We start from the raw sequence: 21,593 nt of genomic DNA on the forward strand, positions 1-21,593 counted from the left end.
TTTTGTTTTGAAGCTGTTCCTCAGAGCAGTGGAATATTGTTTTGTGTGGTCTGTTTTCAGTATTTTATTAATGTTTATAAAAGCAAATGTAACAAAGATGTACTACAGAAGATGAGCTTTGGATAGCTACGGAATAAACAAGCTTTTCATGCTTTTCTATGCCCTCAGAACAACTGTGAGTTAACAGAATTATTCAACAACTGGTTTTGAATAGGAACTGGAAAAAAAAAGGAATAATTAATGTTGCAATGCAAACTGCAATCTCCAAACCAGCATCCCACTGTACTGAATCAGTTATCACTAAACATTCCTTCATTCTGAGCACACAGAATTAAAGAGGATAAATTTCCAGCTATTCTGTGTCACAATACCTACTCATTAATTCTTAATCAGAAGACATCTGATACAACTCACAACTCCTCACACTGCAAAACCCAAACACAATATGAATGCCAGTTAACACTACCCAAATTTTGTGCCTTTCAGTTCTATGAAGCAACATAAACATATCAGAAGATTTTGCCAACTAGATTTTGTAAACTAGAAAACTTGATACTACAAACCAGGCATTTCTGGGCAGCTGCAGTTAACTATAATTGGATTAACTGCACAATAAATAGGCTAGTAAGAAAAAAGCATGTTCTATTAAAATAACATAGGTCCTCATATTCCCGTTTCTCCTTCTAAGCTGTTAACACAGCTATAGGTATAGTGTGACTTCCTGTTTCAAGAAAAATAATGCTAAAACTAATCTAGTAAACTTTGTCGGGGTTTTTTTGGTGGCGTGTTTTTTTTGTTCATGTTTTTTCTTTTGTTTTGGGTTATTTGGGGTTTTTGGTTTTTTCAAACTTGTTTGAGGTTTTTTTGGGGGGTAGGGGTTGTTGTTCATTTTGTTGGGGGGGGGTTGGGGTTGGGGTGCATGGGTGTTTTTTTCCCCTTTTGGACTTTTCACAGTGGCAGATCAGGTTTCCAGCTTCAGGTCTGCTTCTTGGGGTGTGAATTGTCATGTTCCATCAGTATGTAAGTTACAAACAACACCAGTTCTGTATGGTTTGTCCAAAGAGATCTCTATCCCTTTTTAAGAAACTGGTGTCTATAAAGATCCAGCTAGAGCTTTAAAATTTTGTTGGAAATAAGGACAAAGAAGCCTTCACTCTTGAGACAGAACAAAGGAACAGCAAGCAGCAACAAAGCTGCATGGCAAGGGAAAACACATGGTTTCCCCCTTTCAGGAATTTACTATACTTCTTTCACTTCTGTCCAAACAAACCCTTTGGGTTTTGAATACTAAATAAATTATAGAGATCTGCCTGGTTAGTCAGAGTTGCTTTATGCAACATGTATTTATTCTGTTCTTTCCGTTTGCAGGTTAAGCATACGTAGAAGTTAGACATGCTTAAGCAGTCAAGAAACAATGTAAGTTGACAAATCTTACATGTCTGTTTTCTCTCTGTCTCCAAGCAGCCAGTTCTTTGGAAGCCAGTTCTTCTGGGCTCATTTTAATTAGATGGTCGGGAGTAACCTCTCCTTTCAGTACTTTCTTAAATAATATCTAGAAGAAAGAACAAAAGTTTCACTGTTGCTATCAAGACAAAAACAGCTTGCAGCTGGAAATAAAGCAGAGAAGCAAGAAACAACATATTCTCTACAGCTATATAGATACTGTGGTTTTGTAATTACCTACCACTATAGGAAGCTGTACTAGATTTTACAACACAAAAAGCCCAATTCCAGAGCTCCATTTATTCTACATAACAGATTGTATCTACATTATACACTGTAATGATCAGACACATAATTAACTGTTGTTCCAAGAGAGAAGGTAAGCTTATGCCTATGGTAGCAGTAACTCCCATGTATTACGCAGCAGAAAGAAGTATTAAGAGGATGTCTTTGCCTCTAGACTTAACTGAACTGAATTCCTAGGGTAAAAGAAACCCCACATAATTTAGCAGCATGAGCAAGGAGAAGCCAGTGACAGAACTTATCCTGCTCATATAATTTACAGCTGGCTAACTGTAATAGTAAAATACTGCAGACAAAGCAACCTGATCAGAACTACTGATAAAAGGACAAAAGACAGAAGTTGAGGAAGTATGATACTGAATAATGGACTCACAGAAAGCAGAAAAGAGAGCGAAGACCAAACTTGAGAAATATGGGTATGAAAAAGCACAGTGAAACAAGCTACAGGACAGAAACAAAAGTAAGTGCAGTAAGCAGCAAAGGTGGGGGGAAGAAGAAGGGAGGGAGGGACACCAAGAGGTAAAGATAAACACATTAGGCAAGCTGTATCTACAACACTTTGAAACCCCATCATAAGAAGTACTCTCAGAGCAAGGAGTTGAAGAACTAATGATGGGGAACAGGTGAAAAAGAACACAGGGAACACAGTGTGCGCAAGGCAAACAACATCAGAGATGAGGAAAGCTAAAAAATAAAACCAAACGAAAATTTGTTAAAGGATTAATAATGTATCTGCATAGGAGACTTTAATCTACAGCAAATAAAGGATTTCTGTAAAGCACAACAGACAAATAATACATACATTATTTTTAGGATCTTTAAGATTGAACATTAAACTTCTGTATTTGTTCTTGTACTTTGAGTCAGTGTCCCGAAAAAAAGAAAACAGCTCTCTTTCAATCCTTGTGGCAACTTTTGCTGCTCTCTCCTCAGGAATCTTTAAACTGGAGTCCGTCAATCTGTGAGAGAACACAAGGGCAAAAATTACCAAATGCTTTAAAATAATTTTTTTTTCTCTGACTTCCGAAAGAAAATGATTACAAATGTAATTTAATAATTTAATTATATATCTTTACCTTTTCATTAGAATTTCCTTAAGAGACTGCTTGACACTTTGTCTTATCTGATCAGCAGAAGGTTTGGAAGCTGGCACAGCTGGCAGGTGTGTTGCACTAACGGATCCTTTCTCATTTTTCTTTTTCTTAATTTCTTGTTTCTCATGAACACCTATCAAAACACAGAGTTAAAAACTGTAAGCTACTCAAGCCACCGCTATCAACTTTTACTGTTTCTGGATGTTATGAAGTTTTATTTTTAAACTGTTAAGAACTGACTTTCAAGAAAAAGGAATGGGCTCCCAGGAAGGTTAGTTAGTTGTTTTGTTGTTTGGTTTGTTTTGAGTTTTTTGTTTGTTTGTTTTGTTGCTTTCTTTGGGGATTTTTTTTTTTTTATTTGGTTTGGATATTGTATTAATTAGATTAATCCAGAAGAAACTTCTTTGACAGAAACAAACAGAACTTTTGCTCTTTGACTTAAGGTATTTTCTTTTACACTGAATAAAGATGACCAGTGCTTATTAGCTTGATCTTATTTGGGAATTTTGACCCTGAATTTCTGTAACAGCATAGATTAATTTTTCCATGAGTAAACTGAGAAATAATATCTGGGAAGCACATGTTATAAGCATCATAAACTTCACATTAAGACAGCATTTTTCATTACACTTATAATTTCTGTATCTGTTAGCCATCAGAATTATTTCAATTATAATAATCTCAGCTTCTGATTTAGGTAACAGACATTCTTAAACAAGGCCATTATAAGGTTTGTCAGAAATAATACAAATAATGAAAATTTCTAATGGAATTAAAATCATTTAAGCAAAAAACCTACATTCCTTCAAACTTGAATTTTCAGAATGTAAACTGAAAGCTTGTTTGACTCAGCCTGTGAGCATGTCACTAATGCAAAGCAGTAGCCTTCTACTTATGAAAGCAATGGGAAATAAAAAATATTAATTTATTTACTTTCTACTCTGAAAACAGAAACAAATTGAAGACTTTAGATAAAGATCTAACTTAAGCATTTGATGGTAAAGAAACCCTCTTTCTTTATTATTAGTTTCAGCCACTGAGTACAACTTAAAATGTATTAATACCAGATGCAAATGAACTGTGTTTTCAAGTAGCTAATAAAAGACAGATTTTCTTTTCTGTTGGGCAGACTGTGTGGTTGGATCATCAAGTCTCTGACTATCAAAATACTGATTTTCCCCTCCTTGCCAGCAGGGTGGTACTGCCCCGAGAAATATCCCATTCTGCACTGTGATCTAAAGCATTCAGATGTTAGGCTTGTTTATTAAAGCAGCTCTAATAATGTTTGATTTGCTCAATACATTTTTGTGCTTATCTCCTGCTCAAGAGGAGGATGAAGAACTGGACTAAAACCAATAGCCTGAGGGGGGCATGGAAAATGGAAAACCTCCACATGCCAGCAACATTTTGGCAAAGTTTCAACCATCTGAAAATACAGTCCTGCAACAGGGAAGTTATGCACAAGATTAGCAATAAACAATGCCACTGTAAGCATAATTCAAAGCAGCTAAGAGATTAAGACAAATGTGCTGCTTAATAATTTTATAGTAACTGTCCTAAATGAGACTGCCAAACCTCTCCTCTGTTTAAAAAGGATTTTAGATTAACTTCTATTCTGAAAACATCACTATAAAAATCTTTTTGTCATCTCCTAGTTCAAGCAACATATTTTAGAACAATTCAATTATTTCATGGATGGCAAAGACTCATTTCACTTCACATAATTTGCACTTGAAAAACTGATACTATAAAAGTCATTATCCTTCACTGTAGATGTACGCGAATTACAGCATGGAGTACTTCACCAAACCTCGCTACCTGATTTTGTGGACCTTTCAACCACACTAAGGGATTCTTTATTTATTTTTTCATTTTTGTCTTCAGGGGACCGCCGAGGAATTACAGCAGTTTGTGATCCTTTTCGAGCAGGAACATGTTGCCCTTTTTTCATATCCGAGTCTCTGGACTCTGGCAAGTTCTTCCCGTCACCAGATTCCTGAAGTAAACATTTACACGTTAGAATGCTACTGAATGCTACAATGAACTACTATGTAATCACCACACATTTTCCACATTTTTTTAAAGTATAACTCATAATGTATAATGAATTCCCTGGACGTATGTATAGTATTTTCTAAAAGGTTACTGCATATCCCAAATCACTGCAAAGTACTCTTTAACAACCTCTTTGAAATATTGGCTGAAAACACACCACAGGCAATTTGCAGTTAAACTCCATGTTGAAAACCACTATGTTTTCAGTTATTTTAAAAGATCAGGGATATGAATGAACATCCTTTAATTAGTTTTAGCCACGTATCCACAGGACGTCACTTATGTTTAGAAAGCACATGTAAACCAAAATTAAACACAGTAACTTACGTGTCTGAATTACAACACTACTATTCGAAAATAAGAAAAAAAGGTTCACTGATGATTAAGTTATGAGCAATATGATGCTATACACTGAAATCCTCTGAAGAACTGTAATAAAAACCATCTCACTGCTCTCGCAAATTATCGTTTGGTTAATAATACGAGACACAGAGAAAGGCCACAATTAAAACGTTAGGCACCTTCTTCTACATACAAAGTTGAAATAGCCAAGCTAAAATACTGTTTTCATATTCACAGACACATAGAATAGTTCATGTTGGATGGGACCCTAGAGCTAGTTCTAACCCCTATGGAATAGGCAGGGAACACCTTCTACTAGAGCAGGTTATTCAAAGGCCCATCCAACCTGGCCTTGAACACTTCCAGGGACAGGCCAGCCAACAGCTTCTCAGGGCAGCCTGTGCCAGTGCCTGACTTGCTTTACAGATATTTAAAAGAAATGCAGTTTATATCATACAGCAAATTGACATATGTCCTGCAGAAGTGCTTAGAAATCTGAAGAAAAATGCACAAAGTTCTTCACCTTTTCTATATACACCAAGATGTATAGGTATATATACACACATACATAAGATGCGCACATTAACCCTGCTCAATATAAGAGGAGTTTATCACTATCATTAAAAACAGTCAAGCCAGTTAGAAAATGAAGTAACTCTGAAAATAATAGTGGAGAAGTTTTATATTAAGATTCACAAAAATGTTTGAAATGTGGTATTTTAAATAGCAGGGTTTAGGAGGAAATTCCTTCTACCTCCAATAATTAACAGTATTTTAAGCATTAAATACGACACACCCGTCTGAAGATTTTGACTTTGTGCTTCCCAATGTCCTCCATTTGCTTTGCTTTTTCAGTTGTTACATTTACATTACAAGCAGGTGTTTGCTTTGACATCCCCAGTTTTTCACAATGACTTTCTTCTCTGTGGATTTCAATTTTCACTTGACTATCTGGTACACTTTGGTCCAAACACTCCATTTTTTTGTCTTCTTCAGCACAGCATTTCACACACACATATTCTTTATCTTCTTCACCCATCTGCTGTGCTTGAGAAAGGCTCAGTCCAACACAATCACCATGAAACCAATCATCACATCTACCACAGCCTACCATAAACCTGAAAATAGAAGAAGAGGTAAGTCAGCATACAGAGTACCAAAGAGCATACAGCAATTAGAGCAGAACATACCATACTTGGTTTTGATTTGTGCACCTCAACGATCCGTTCTTACCTGGTAAGTGATTTTCTCTGTAGCTTTACATCCATCTCCAGCCTTACGACATGGCATAGTATTCCTGAGAAATACTTTTTTGGCCATTTTGCCTTTTGCAGTAGTCCAAGAGACTATCATAACCTCCTTATGTTTTTGTAACCTGCCCCAAATCCTACCAACACTATTTTTCAGACTACTATTGGGAAAAAAAAAAATTCTGACTGGATTAAAAAATAAAAACAAAACAAAAGCCCAAACAAAAAAAACCAAACACACACCGAAATTCTCCAAATCAGTAAACTTGTGTCTGAAAAGGCTTGGCAAGTTTCTTCCAAGTTCCTATTATCTTTGATTTCCTTCAAATATGATCACCATCCTCACAGCAGAAATGTACCCACTGCAATCTTCCACAACAGTAAGATAATTAAGCATTCTGACAAATATGATGAGCACAGCAACATCAAGCTATTCTAAACTAGTTGGCATTTTATCATCACATTCCTTAGACCATTATTACTGAATTACTTACAGAAAATTCCTTTTTATTCCCTTTACTGGTGAACATGGAACCAGGAGCTTTCAACTACATCTGTCTAGCTTGCAGTAACTGGTTTGTTTTAAACAAGGTACATGCCACTTTTGTGTTGCTATGTTATTCAGAGCTAATAGTTACTTAAAGGATGTTTCAAACACCAAAGGACACCTTTCATCTCAGAGGCACTTCAAGTCCTTCATTATTTTAATAGTAAAAGTAACTTTAGGTACAGATAGCATGGCCTAAAATAAAGTCGTAATTTCTGATTATTTTGTGGAAGCATTTTGAAAACTTCATCAGGTATCACTAGTACCTAATTACACTGATATGTACAATTACCAGTGGAACTATTTGGGAAGGATGTGGAATTTTAGTTACACAGGTTAAACCCCTCAATAAAGCTATTTCAAGACATTTACATGGTAGTAATGATTTTTTAAATTGTTTCTTATAATAATGAACTGGCATCATTACTGAAGATCTGCTTTCAAATGATCTAGGAAGATCTCTTGCACTATCCACTCATTCTCTTTTCCTTTTTATATCTCTGGGTTTGCTTTTCTTTTATACTTACATATTCATAAAATGCTGGTTGTTTCAGCAATATATTTCAGAAGCTAAATATAATGACCTGCAAACCCTGTGCCTTTAATCTAATATCCTATAAATCTCTTTCATATGATTCTAAGGAAAATGATTCCTAATTTATGTACATTCCTATTCAGGCTAAAATCTGCCATCTGCTGACTTACCTACTTTGCAAAACCATATAAATACAACAAGACGTGCTTAGAAGAACTTTCTTTCTCCAAAACTGCAAATGAACACTCCAGATGGTTTGATGCATGTATTGTAGTCAAGAACTACTGGTATCTCAAGAGATGAAAATTCTTAATATCTAACAGTAGATGTTTAAAAAAAAAAAAAAAGAACAGAATATTGTGTTATATTCTGGTCTTTGCTTACCCAAAATAAATCAGGATTAAATTCTGCTGAAGTAAATAATATTTTGATGCAAAATGAGTCTGAGAAGTTTTAAAACTCAAGCAGCATGACAACAGTCATTTCCAGCTTCACTAGCCTGTGATGCTGTTTGCTAGATTTGAAGAAACCATATTTTAATCTAGTTTTCTTCACAAACTATTTTCTCATTTTTCTTTTTTTTTCCCCCTGAGCTTCAAGTACATTTGTGGTATTACTTATCACAAGCAAACAATAACTGTCTATTTAGTACCTTCAATTAGGAAGGCAGAGGATCCTTCATGTTTTATCAGTATCTCAATCTTTCCAGATCCATGTTCCAGCTAAGTGAATTGTAACGTCAGGGGGCAACTGGTTCCAATGGTTTTACCAGAGTAATACCATAGCATCCACAAACACAACAGGAAAACAAGAGAGAAGCGAAAGGACTTCCAACACAAAGATGACTGCTCCTTTCTGAGAACCTGGAGCCAAACATGTGACAACAGCAAATACAGCACAAGTGCCTATTTCGCAACTGCAAGGATCCTCAAAAGTATGTGTTACATATCTTGTATCATTGCAAGAAATTATTAGTAAAGCTTTGGAAACACTGAAAACAGTTACAAAAATTCCAAATTAATTTCTGCAGAGCTGAAGGAAAAAGATCAAAGCATACAGTCAAGTGCTTCTTGCTTAAAGTGTATTTTGGTGTACTAATAAATGAATGACTTTCAGTTAAAAATAAAAGCAAACCAAGAATACACCATCTTGAAGCCACAACTGCTACTACTTGAATTTTTATTTAAAATGTATATATTTTTCCCCAGTTTGTAAAGCATTGGAGACTATTTTGTTAAATGACCAAGGCAGATTGCAACCTTTAGCAACCAAAACAAGATTTTTCACTAATATTTATAAAAAGAACTAAATTTGCAGCAAATATTAACTCCAGAGACTAAAGAACACAAGATGCTGCACATCTTCAACTTTAAATTGACAGCATGTGTAATTTTTCAGCTTAACTCACACATAGTAAGTGGGCAACAAGGGTGGTGTATGATATAAGTAAAGCACCAGGATAGGCATCCAGTCTTATATCTTTATTTTCAGGTCTACCAAAAAAAAAAACAAACAAAACAAAACAAAAAAAAACCAAACAAACAAAAAAAAAAGCCCAAACAAAAAAAACCCTGTAATGAATTCGGCTCAGAAAAGATGATTTTTCACTGAGAAGATATACCAAGACAGACAGATGTCATTCAAGCCATCTTAGGCAAACTACTGAGATGGAATATGCATTTGGCTTCTTTCCAAGTCTTCACAATAAGATTTCAATTACAACTATGTTTAAACACACACCATAAAACTTCAGAATTCAGGATTCAGAAACTAGGACTACAAAGAGAACCTGGAAATGTCCATGAAGCCTGTACTATAAAACAGAATGCAGTGTTTACAGTTGTCTTGCTTGAACCTACTTATACAAAATGGGAATAAAAATACCAGTGCTGCCTGCCTAAAAAAATTCACTATTTCTACTAGTATTTTCACACTAGTCAACTGAAGACTACAACTTCTGACGACAGAAGTCACACTGATTTTTATACCAGTAATGTAAACAATCCTTTTTACCATAAGGCCACTTTTACATTTTTATCTGTTTTGTGTAACCGCACAAAAAACACAATTATGATTTGTAACAGCAATTATAATTGGGTAACTGGCAATGCTCAAAGACTAAAAAGGGGAGTCAAGGAAAACTGAAGCCTGGCTTGAAGTATCAAGGATGTCTTCTTGCACAGCTGTCAAAGTTGTGACTGAAGAGGTTCTGATATCTTGGACTATTAAAACACCAAAGTTTCTGACTGTAGATTGCTTCAAGTTTGAAGTGCAGGAGTTTTACCCATGTTGTAAGGCTGGATGGGAAGATGTAAAGCTGAAAGAGAAAGAAAAATGTCTTTTAAAATGTTAAATCATGCCACGTTAAACAACAGAATTGTTTTCACTGGACTTGAACATAAAAATATATTTTAAGAAAAAAATTTAAAAAGCTGACAGGTGAGAGCAAAGAGTACTATAGTACATTAGGACCTTTGCATAGAACATGTTACTGTTTCATTCCTTTAAAGAATCCTCTTGGTAGTCCACGCACTGGCATGAAAAGATGCACCTTAAAATTGAAAAGTAATAAATGATACATAAAAAAGAGATAAGTATCACGAATTTTCCACAACCTCTCTTAGGATTGCAAGATTTTTTTTTTGGTGTGTTATTTGTACCAAGTTAAATTAATCTGTTAGATGAAAAACTCAGGCTTGGATGATTTATCTTCAAAATGTACAGGCTATGTTTTAAAATTAACTTACATACATTCCATTTATGTCAATTTTCCAGAGATATCCATTACTATGAAATAAGATTTTACAAGTAAAATGGGCAGAAACTCTCTTATTAATAAAAGAGTTGTTCTTTGTAAAGCTATACTTATGAGTAAAATAAAAGACAAAAAATTGGAAGCTGTTAGAATAGTTCAGCGTGGGCATTCTATGATAATGTAACAAAAATAATTTAATTCAGAAATAACTGCCTCTCTTTATTCCTTTGCATTCACAGTACATAATTTAGGGAAAACACTGCATTAGGACTCAAAGGAAAAAAAAAAAGCAAGCCAAACTATTCAAAATTACACCCTAACCCCAAACCACCTAAGAGGAGCAAAACCACTGTTCACACACTTTTAAAGGACTTAAAGCGTGTCTTATGTCTGCATTTTCTCCCCCATTAATGGCACTGATCATCAATCTTCTATAACATCTATTGTAAAGTTGTATTAACATTACATCTGTGTCTCGTTAAAGCAGAGATACCACATGGAATTATTTCTTCAGCTAATAAAGACATTACTAGTAGAGAAGACATTCAAAACAGCTTTAGCAGCACTTATGTTCCACATCACTGAAGTAGCAAAATCAAGTGGGCTTGATTCAAAGCTGAAGTGAAACAAGTGTTAGTCAAAAAAAGTGCCAAACCAAAAAAACGGCACTACCCTGTCAGAGAACATATACAAAAAGCAAAAAAGAGAAAATGCTCATACTTAAGTCTAATACAGGTGACATGATTTTTCAGGTTTCGATCTAACAAGAACAACCTATCTTCAAAGAAACACTATCAGCAGATCTCTTTGCACAAAATTTGCAGCTCAGGAAAAAGACACTGCAAACTTTTTCTTAAGTATTAACTTCCAATAGCCCATCTTTTATGTAATATAATATTCTTTTTTCCTCAAAAGCATAATTTTAGTTCTTTATGTTACATGAACCTCTCCAAAAAGTAAACAAACAGGGAAACAAGCAACCCTATGCTCTTTGAACTAAAGATGAATGCATGAAATGTGCCTGATAACAGGAAAACAAAATCACTGAACTTCCCAAAACCCTGAAAAAATTGGTACATCTCCTAACATTAATAACAAATCTGTATTAAAAAAAAAAAAAATAAATCATTAAGGGAAGCTCCATTACCAGTGGATTTTACCCACATATTGCACCTTGCAGCATCGGGATCGTACATTCTATAGCTGCATATAGATATAGATAGCTCAACTGTATTTTAGACAACTCATGCTTTCCATTTGCTTGAGTCCCTAATGGTACTGATATTAATAATAATCCTACCGGTACTGTAGCACAGTAATATAATCTATATAAAAATGTACTAATAAAATGACACAGCTGTAAATATAAAACACAGCTGAGTTCTTCACGAATTATACATTACAATGCTATTTTGTTTATACTGTCATACAGTTTTTTTTACAGCTGTGGGTGGACACGGCTGATAGCTTTTAATGTTGCAAAGCTTTCACAGTGGAAGAAAGCAGTAACAGAGGCAGAAAACTTTAAAGTATCATCCATGACTGTAAGCTGATGACATCTTGCATAACGTGCAGTTTAAAATACTATTCAATGAAGGTGTACTAGAACTGAGACATCATGATTATTCTAATTACTGTTTCTTCTGAAGTGGTGTCACAACAATGATTCAGTTGCCTTCATATGCACCCACCCTTAAAAAATATGCACATTTAATTTAAGGGTGGTTATAAGTTTGGAGCATTAATCTCCTTCCTTAGCCATTCTCTTTTGTACTGGCTGTGAAAATTACATGATTGCCTGATTCCAAAATAGTTTACTGAAGTATGAGCACCATTTTAAAAAAATCAAATGCCCCAATGATGTTTACAACAGGAAAAAACAGTTTTAAGGTTTCTTTTTTAACTTCATCCATGAGCCAAAGTAATTTTCTGTATGACGGTTGTGCAGAAACTTTTTAGTGGCTATGCATATGCAAGAGACCAGGAATACTGAATCTTTGCTAAATCAACTCCTGCACTTTCCAGTCAACTGTCTTTTACAATAGTATTAACTTTTCTTCTATATTAAAGCAGAATAAACTCTGGTCCTGCACCACTTAATTTTTCTGTGAGCTCTGAGAAGGCCAGTTTGTGTATGACCACACAAACTGCATGATCAAATCCCAAGCAACAGCAAAACAAAAACAAACAGGAAAACACAAACAAACAACCCCCACCAAAACAAACAAAACAGAATGCCCAAACTCCCACACCCTATCAGAAAAAAACTTACTAGAATTGTAGATATCAAAAGAGGAAGTCACCAGAAACAAATTAAAGATACAAACTTTCCTGGTGATACAATGCTTTCTAGAAAATTTGCTTAGAAACAGAGTATCTCAAGTTAGGTACTACGAATTACTAACTGGAATTTGGTGGAACAATTTCCAATTCAACCAGACTGAGTGAAGACAAGGGAGACAATCTACAAAGCATAGGCTTTGTCTATCTGTACAAGAAAGAAATGAGTTCAGCCCTTCAGCCTGGAGAGAACTTTAACATCTATGGTGAAAACTGGAAAACAAGAAGAAATCTTACATTCGTAGATTTCTCAGTGTCTGCAGAGCTACCACCTTCATTTAGCTCTCTGTCAAGAAATTAAATATTGTTTTTTCCTTCAACTGTCTTTAAAGACCTTCAATCTGTTTTCAGAAAAATAACTATTGTTCATGACAAAGCTTATTATTTTCAGCATCACATGAACTCATCAAGAAGTTGAGGTAGTAACTTCAGTCTGAAACATTTATGTGACATGCATATCCATACAAGTTTCATCTATAGATGAATGAAAATCTGTATGTATGATTTATGTTAGCTGATGAGAAAACATCTAACAGCAACATGGGAATACAATGGCAAAGTCAAAGAAATTGAAAGCAATACTATAATGAGTAACAACAATAATTCAAACTTCACACTGGGACAAAAGCAAACAAAAACCTACTTTTTGATATGCTGAAAATTACTAAGTACAAAGTTACACCATGGTTATCTGACTTGCCCAGAAAAAAATTGGTTTAGTTTTCACATGAAAGTACAACTGTTCTTTAGTTATATTACAAGGGTAAATCTCTGAAGGGGAATCAGCATACATCAAGCAAACAGACTGAAACAGTTCTAAAGCCAAACATTGCCTACCCACTCCAGGTAATGAAGATACAAAAAAAACCTGCTATGCTGGTTCCAGCTTATGAGCATCAAGACAAGTAGAAAACAAAGTATGAATAGCCATTGTTCAAAGCTCAGGTGCCAAAGAATGGCAATTATTAACAGGAAAGAAAAAAAACATTGTCTCTTAAAAATTAAGACATGTTCTAACTTGTAAACTTCTTTTGATCACGCAAGTCACATTTGTTAAAAAGGATTTCTCCTTTTACAGCCAAATCCGTTGTATCTGCAGTGCAAGGTAAGCATACTCTGACTTTGCATCTGGCCACCAAATTATTGCAGATATTCCTAAAGATGGAAAATGACTGTATTTGCCAGGTGCCAATTCTGAAATAAAGCAACATAGAAGTACCATCCTTCTACTGTTCTTCTAGCAGGCACAGTAAGATTACTCTGAGGCTGTGAAAGGCCTATGTAAGCATCCCCCTTTGGGGATTCTGTACACAAACAAAGCTGATGAAATCATCTCCACATCTTACAAGCTACTGGGTTTGCATTTTTTGTAGGGAATACAATAAGGTTCCGGTGGCAACTAATTTGCAGCCTGAATTCTAAATGTGTTACACTAACACGATGTACTGCAAAGCTCTTACACACATTATTTCCCAACTTGGGGTTGCAATTTCAGTTCAACTTCTTTTCTAGTCATTTGTACCAGAGCATTGATAAAAACATCTCCAAAGTTCAAATAACCGTAAAGCAGGATAAAAACACAAATGTTATTTCAGATCTTAGCTGTGGCTTTGACATATGTTGAACTTACTGTCATTTGACAATATTTATGTCTCTCACTTTCTCCTTTTCTCCTATGCAACGAGCAGATTAAAAAAAAAAAAACAAAAAAAACAACAAAACAAATAGGAAATAGGCTGACCAGCCAGGCTGTTAGAAAAGCAATCCATAAAGTGAATGAAAACCCCTTATCACTATACTCACTTTTGATAGTTTTGATGTTTTTCCAGGCAATAAAAGTGAAATTTATAAAGTTTTTTTTCCTATTGCACTGTACTGAAAATGTTTTCTTGTTCTTACACCAATAATTAAACGTGTACAAAATGCCAAGGCACTTGAGTTTTGGTTCCTTTTATATCTCAATGACAGCAAATGAATTTGAATTCTTATTTGCAGCATACAGCTACAAAATAAAAATTACGTGAACAAATTAAAACATTCTTTAGAATAGTGATGGTAAGAAGTGCTGGAATGACAGTCTTAAGTCTTCTATTATTATACACAGGGCTCAATACTGCCAGCTTTGTGACTTCCTCTAGTGTGTCTCAGTCATTCTATGTAACAAAATTCTGTGTTTATGTACTATCTTTTTACATTTAGCAAATCTGTTCCTTTTCTCCTGAAACTGCTGGTTGTGTCAGCAGTTTTGTAACAGACATTAAAAACAAAACAAAAAAACACCACTAAAACAAAAAAACCAAGACATTAAGAAGTTGAGGATACCCATAATCGCCATCTGTGGCAAGTCATGGGCTCTCTCACTCCGACCTCAGCTGGTGATACATGTATTATACTATTCTTCTAGCAGCAGTAAGAGCTGGCAATGCAAAATCGGTTTGTTGCATTTAATCCTGTATCAATGCATAGTGTATCTTCTGTAGTATTACATCGACTTTATAAACTAAGCAGATCTAGTTTTGCCTCACTGCCATATCTTCCCAATGCTAGTTACAAACATTAAGAAGTAGAAATCAAGACTTTCAGAACAAGACATTCAGAACAAGAAAACCTGTAGAAATCTAAGTGCTAGAAAAAATACAAAGAAAAGAAGATGAGTTTAACACAAAGCTGAATTTTTAACAGGTATCGAAGCAGTTTAAACCCCAAATATGCCTGTTTTGCTTTAAAAACATCCACGTAAACATTTTTGTGTCATGAAGCAGCCTTTCTGAATTTAAACAATTCACTGAAATTCAGGCTACCTATGTACTTCTACCATTGTGATAATACACAAGATGATAAAAAATAAGGAAATTCAAACTGCATAGAATTGAACACTATCAAAACATGAAATTAAACACTATTATAGAGGTCCAAAAAAAAAAAAAAAAAAAAAAAAAAGGACAAAAAACAAAAGCACAAAACCACACAGAACTAAGTCTGAGTGCCCCTTCAATCAGGTAATTCTTACCAACCAGGCAGAGCAAATATAGCCTTAATTCTTTTAATAGGCCACACTGATGCAGTTACTATAGCTGCACAGTAAATGAATTTGATGTATTAGCTTTTCAAATGATATAAGTAGTCAATAAAACTCACAAGGGCTCTTCTTACAAATGAATGCTATAAAAACCTCAAGCACCAAAGGTAATTGTTCCATATTTCACTCTGATATATGGAGTTCTAAAACACACTCACTGAAAATTACCATTAAAATTTTCTTTAACATAAGCAAAGGACTAATCAGACATGCTTTCAAAAGAAAAAAAACAAAACAAAAGAAAAAACCCACAAAACAAAAAATAAATAAAAAAGGCTGACAGGTAGAACTTTAACTTTGAAAAAATACTTCAATATTAAATCCAGAAAATAAGAAGTGGTAATAAAGGAATTCTTATTCTTGGATTGACAGTCCATTAGTGAAACCCAACAGCCTTTTTCAGTTCACTTACAGTGTAGAAAAGTAACTTTTGTCACAGAGGGACATTACCAACTTCAGACACAACCTCATTATTAGGTTTAGTTAAAGGCAATTTCAGATATGCCCCACATGGAAGTTTCCTAGGGGTTTTCTGAGACTTAAATTCTTCCCACCACCACCTTCAACTACTTCAGTACTCCTGTGACATGAAAGCCTCACAACAATGATTATACAAATTGAAAAAAAGACAATCACACTTCTACCAGATAAAAGTCACATGTAAACAATTTTTTTTTTTTTTTGGTCTGATGGTAGTCCTTCAACTTAAGAGGTCTCTGTAAAGAAGGAAGTGACAATCTGCAACACAGACATTTTAAGTCTTATTTCTGTGAAAAAAGTCAAGTTTAAAGTATGCATTTTAGCAGCACAGCAAAATTACACATTCATCAACAAATTTATTCGTAGAACAAAACATTTCTAGTAAATTTTTTTTGGCCAAACTAGTTTCTACTACTCTATTTAAAAGACACAAAACTGTATGAGTGCAAAGGAAATTAACTGACAGCATAACAGACAGGATTCCATTATATGTCTATGGCTTTTTGTTTCGGCGGCAGCAGCAGCATGAAACATTCGGTAAAAGAGGAAAAAAAATATCTTCTGAGACCAATAATAAATTCCTCAGACACAAAGCTACACACACCTGTTGCCATGTGGCTTTCTGCAAAAGCCACACTGCTTGTTGGGCACCCAAACATATTTGCTTTCACTAGCAGAGGTGTGTTCCAAGCCTTCCCGTTTAACAGTTGAAATGTTATCTGGAATGAATAAAGGAGGTTCATCAAGCGAAAGACTTTTGCTACTTCTTCTCTGGCGAGGTTGGAGATTCTTATCAATTCTTTTTGATTTGTTTTTTTCTTTATCATCCTCCTTCAGATGTTCTACAACAGTGGGATCTTTTGTCTCTGCCTCTTCCTTTGTGGAGCTATTTGTTTTTAGGACAGTTGCAAGCTGATGCTTCTGGCCCTGACCTTGCTTCTGATTAAGATTTGAAACATGCCCTGATAACGAGTGTGCAGAGTGGTGGGTATCTTTAGAAAAGCTTTGATGAGTAGGAGATTTCTCACTTGCTCTCTGAATTGACGACTTCTGTACTTGCCCAGAAGCCTGGACTCGGGGTATTTTCTTCAGCATTGTATTGGTCTGCTTTTTTACAGTCACCCCTGAAACACGGCTTTTTGCTTTCAAACCCACGTCAGACTGTTTCTTTCTAATTTTCACTGGGTTATTTGGATGCTGATGACTGTCTTGCTCATCCGCATTCCGCTTCAGACTTGCTGAAGATGGACTATGAAGACCTGAAACAGTAAGACCAGCTCTTGTTCTTGAACGTGTTATTTCTTGTTGTGCTGTACCCAACTTCTGTCGAGTACCTGCAGTCAGATTTTGTTTATTCTGTGTAACAGACTTACTATGCCGGGGCCTAATATTCTTGTCACATTTTGATGGAATGCTAATTTGTTTGTCATCATCCTGAAACTTTGATGCCTCAGGGCATTCTACTTTAGTACTGATCTGCTGCTGCACATTTTTGCTTGCTTGGTCAAGAACAGTACTTTCCAAAATGCTATTTCCCGGGTCAGCAGAAGTAAACTCTTTGCTTTTTAAATCTTTATTATCAAACTCTGTACTGCCCAATAGTTTCTCAGATGAAGTTACAGTTTTCTCCACTCCCTTGTCATTATCTGCAGGTTCTGTTATACATTTCTTTACTGACAATGTATTTTCACCAGGAACTTCCACATTCTGGGAACCTAAACTACAATCAACCCCCTCCTCTACAGAGCTGGACAAACTCGAGAAGGTCTCAGAGATTTCACTTGGATTCTCACAAGCACTAGATGGATCATTAGCTTTTCCAGTTACCCCACTTCGATCGTGCTCTTCTGTTTTCTTCTCCAATTCCTCTGTTTTATTTTCAGCCTTTTCTTCTGAAGAAGTTTCAGAGACCATTGAATCAAGCACATCATTTGCTTCATTTTTAACTGCAATCATTTCAGTATCTGCAGATACTGAACATACTGACTCAACATTTTCAGATTCAGTCTTCGTTGCAGCCTCTGTTATTTCCTTTATTTCTCCCAGAGGAGAACAGGCTCCTGCTAAACTAGCACAACTTAACTCTTGGGATGTCTCCTCAACTTTTGCCTCATCAGGGGTTTCAGAGTTTACTTCATTCACCTCTTCGGGACCAGGAAGACATTCTGTATTACTCTGGGATGCTGTAACTGCTGCTGCAGTTCCTTCTGCCTGTCCTGATCTTCTTGTACTACGCCTAACTTCTTTAGGCTGCTCTGTTTTCAAGGGTCCAGCAACATCCGCCTCTTTTGCTGGACTTCTCTCTTGTTTCTGTCCGGTTTTTGGAGCAGATCCACTTTTTACAGATGATTTCTTGGTATTAACAAGAGGTGCAACACTGGAACGCTTGGCTAGTGTGCTCTGTCGCAAACTCCGTACTGGTTCTAGGAAGGGAGAAAGAAAATGTCTTAGCTATACTGCATCCTCCTCTTTGTAAATACAAGACCTATCTAGAATAGAACCAATTTTTGGACATGAAGAGAACCTACAACTTAGTTGTTCACTTAACTTAAAACACTTAACGAAACAAAACCCAAACACCCCTCCCTGAACAAAAGAAAACACACCCCCACACACAAAAAACCCCGAACAAGCAAACAACAAACAAAAAACCCACAAAAAGCCCTCACAGCTGTCTAAACTAAAAAGTTGTAAATTACTTGCATTTCAATTTTACACCTCTACAGTATGGAGGTAAGTTCTCATTATTCTAATGGCTACGAAAGTTCTGAACAGTATATACAAAACAGAAGTGACGATAAAGACTATCAAAACCTGTACTTTTCTACCATTCATTTTTTTCTACCTCAAGTAAAAATTGCACAAGTAAGTTATATTGTGATTGGAAGTATAGCTGTGAAGCTTACAAAGCTTTTAGACAACACAGTACCTGAATCTGAGATCCAGTCATATTCTCACTTGATGCCATCTCTTACATTTTCTAAACAAGACACTGTCCCAGCATGGTGTCTTTTTAAAAAGTATACTCACCAGCTTTGTACCACAGGCTCCTATTTAAATTCTGACTTTATCTTTTTAACTCAGCCTACACTACAGGGGGAATAAGCAGAGCTGTAAATAACTCCACCAGTTCAACGAGTTAGAAAAACCCAAACCATACTCAATTAGCTGCCACACAGAATTTAAAATTTGATTAAAATACTTATTAAGCATACTGAGATGTTTTGATGGAAAACTTTGACTGCACTTGCTATGACCTATTTAAAACAAGAAGAAAATACACTAACAAAAATAAATAGAATTAAAATTTTAATTTAAAATAAAGAGACATGCTAACCTCATATTCCAATGCTATTTGCAAATCCACCATGCTTTTGTTAGGGAAGAACAACAGTGCTAATCTGATGCAGGTAAAAGGATCAAAATCTTAAGAATTACTGTCAGCACTGCTGGCCATAAAATGGACATAAAACATTTATCAAAGAGGAATTCAAATTGAGTAGTACCCTATGGATGCTGACTTCTAGCTGCAGTGTATAAAAAATGAAGTTTCTGTATTGAATTCACAGAAACAAACAGGAAAACTTTAAGTTTATAAATGCTGGGGGTGTGGGATTATAAAAATTTAATTTACTTCAAATGTGCAAATACAGATAATCTATTGAATGATCACCTTGTGCCATTAGTCGTGGTGATTTTCTTGGTGACGTGACCGATGTTTCTTCACAACGAGTCCTCAAATTCCTGTTAGGTAAAACAAGCTCATCATCGTCGATGGTGTCATTCCCACTCTCTTTAACTCCTTCTTCATCCATAATATCATCAAGACCAATAACTGGAAAAAACAAGCAAACAAGAAAGAGCCTAAAACTTAAAATATTGCAGCTGTAATGCCAAGCAAGACAGGGGAAGAGACAGGGAAAAATAAAGAAATTTGCCATCTGAAAACAAACAGGGGAAAAAAATGAAGAAACGCAAGACACAAAATTTCCATGTGAGGTAGTTTCAGTGTAGAAGAAGCTATCACCCAAAGCTTAGAATTTTGGTAGCTTTATTCCTTATAGCTTTTGGGAGGACTCACATTTTTATTGTTTTGGGGTTTTTTTGCCACAGGAAGGTCCCCAGTCTTAAGAGGATCAGCTGTCCCTCACTGTCCCTTCCCACCTAAGAAAAAGTGAAGAAAGGTAAACAGCAGAAAGAGCTGATCCAGTAGTGCAAAGAGTTTAAAATCACAGTCTTCTCACAGAACACAATTTTAAAACTCTAAGTCCCACCCACATCACATGTCTGCAACCCCTTTTGGGAAGAGTATGGAGTGCAGCATGCACTAGTCTACCAGGAGAGTAAAAATATCATCATTGTTGAATTCCTAACCTCCACTACAAAGGATCCCAGAGGTTTCTCCTGCAAATAAATTTCCTAAGAGACAGTCAGGCCACTGTACCAGCCATTCTCCTCACCTTCTCTAAGTTTAGTTCTGCAATGAGCCTCTCCTATCCCAAGATCCTATGGGTGATTAATGAATCCTGGTCCCTGTGGAATGAGAAATTTGCGAGATCAAGCCAAACACCCAAATGACTTTAGAAAACATGTAGGAGAGTCTGACAAATACAACACAGACTCCAAACAACCAAATATGCCTGTTTTTCACTACTCAGGAAACTACCTAGAAACATTTTTAAAATAAACTACCTCACATGACAGAAATAAGATACTTAAAAATTTCTACCTATTGCTTACTTAAAACTGATTTAAATTAATAAATTTATCTTAGAAATCAAAATAAACAATAGAAATTAAACATTGTTAAAATCTTTAGACTGTCTCAAAAAAATCTGTCAATTCTTGCTCCTTTCAAGTCTGACATTACTGCAACTTAAAATAATGCTCTTGTGAAGACACTACAATAATGAGCATACTTTTAAGACAACGAAAATTGGAAGTTGCAAAACACTGATAGTAATGACTAAACAAGTCTATTAAGTCTGTAATTCAATCCACAAGCACCTGTCATGAAGAATAAAAAAAAGCCAGCCAAACCACTTGATAATTTTAAAGTTTAAATATCAAGATTTTAAACAGCCTCTTAAGGAAGCCTGACCTTGGTACCAGGTAATCGAGGCACTCTGGACCTCCATAATTAGCTGGTTGCCAGGAGCTGAAAGCTAGGAGTTTCTTGAGCTAACAATTTATTTTTACTCATTTTATTTTAACTATTATTTTTAGTTACTGCATTGTACACATCAGTTTACAGGAAAAGCGTGTTTCATTAAATTACTGACAACTTGCACTTTCCAGTCCACAGAGTCACCTTTATGTATGGATATAACAGACACCACACACAAGCTGCAGAGGACTGATAACGATGGA

General features: G+C 35.5%; 1 protein-coding gene across 1 annotated transcript in view; it reads right to left on the reverse strand.

Annotated features, from left to right (window-relative positions):
• PHF3 (PHD finger protein 3) overlaps positions 1-21,593 on the reverse strand; it is a 40,527-nt gene that overhangs the window by 10,324 nt on the left and 8,610 nt on the right. The window contains exons 2-8 of the mRNA XM_010011721.1: positions 19,897-20,058; positions 16,828-18,646; positions 6,034-6,355; positions 4,659-4,836; positions 2,823-2,973; positions 2,549-2,705; positions 1,436-1,552 (exon numbers count right to left, since the gene is read on the reverse strand). Of these exons, the coding sequence (XP_010010023.1) occupies positions 1,436-1,552; positions 2,549-2,705; positions 2,823-2,973; positions 4,659-4,836; positions 6,034-6,355; positions 16,828-18,646; positions 19,897-20,058 (2,906 nt within the window). The remainder of the gene's footprint in view (positions 1-1,435; positions 1,553-2,548; positions 2,706-2,822; positions 2,974-4,658; positions 4,837-6,033; positions 6,356-16,827; positions 18,647-19,896; positions 20,059-21,593) is intronic.

Source organism: Nestor notabilis, unplaced genomic scaffold (assembly GCF_000696875.1).
Source record: "Nestor notabilis isolate BGI_N333 unplaced genomic scaffold, ASM69687v1 scaffold19113, whole genome shotgun sequence".
In the NCBI taxonomy this organism is placed as follows: Eukaryota; Metazoa; Chordata; class Aves; order Psittaciformes; family Psittacidae; genus Nestor; species Nestor notabilis.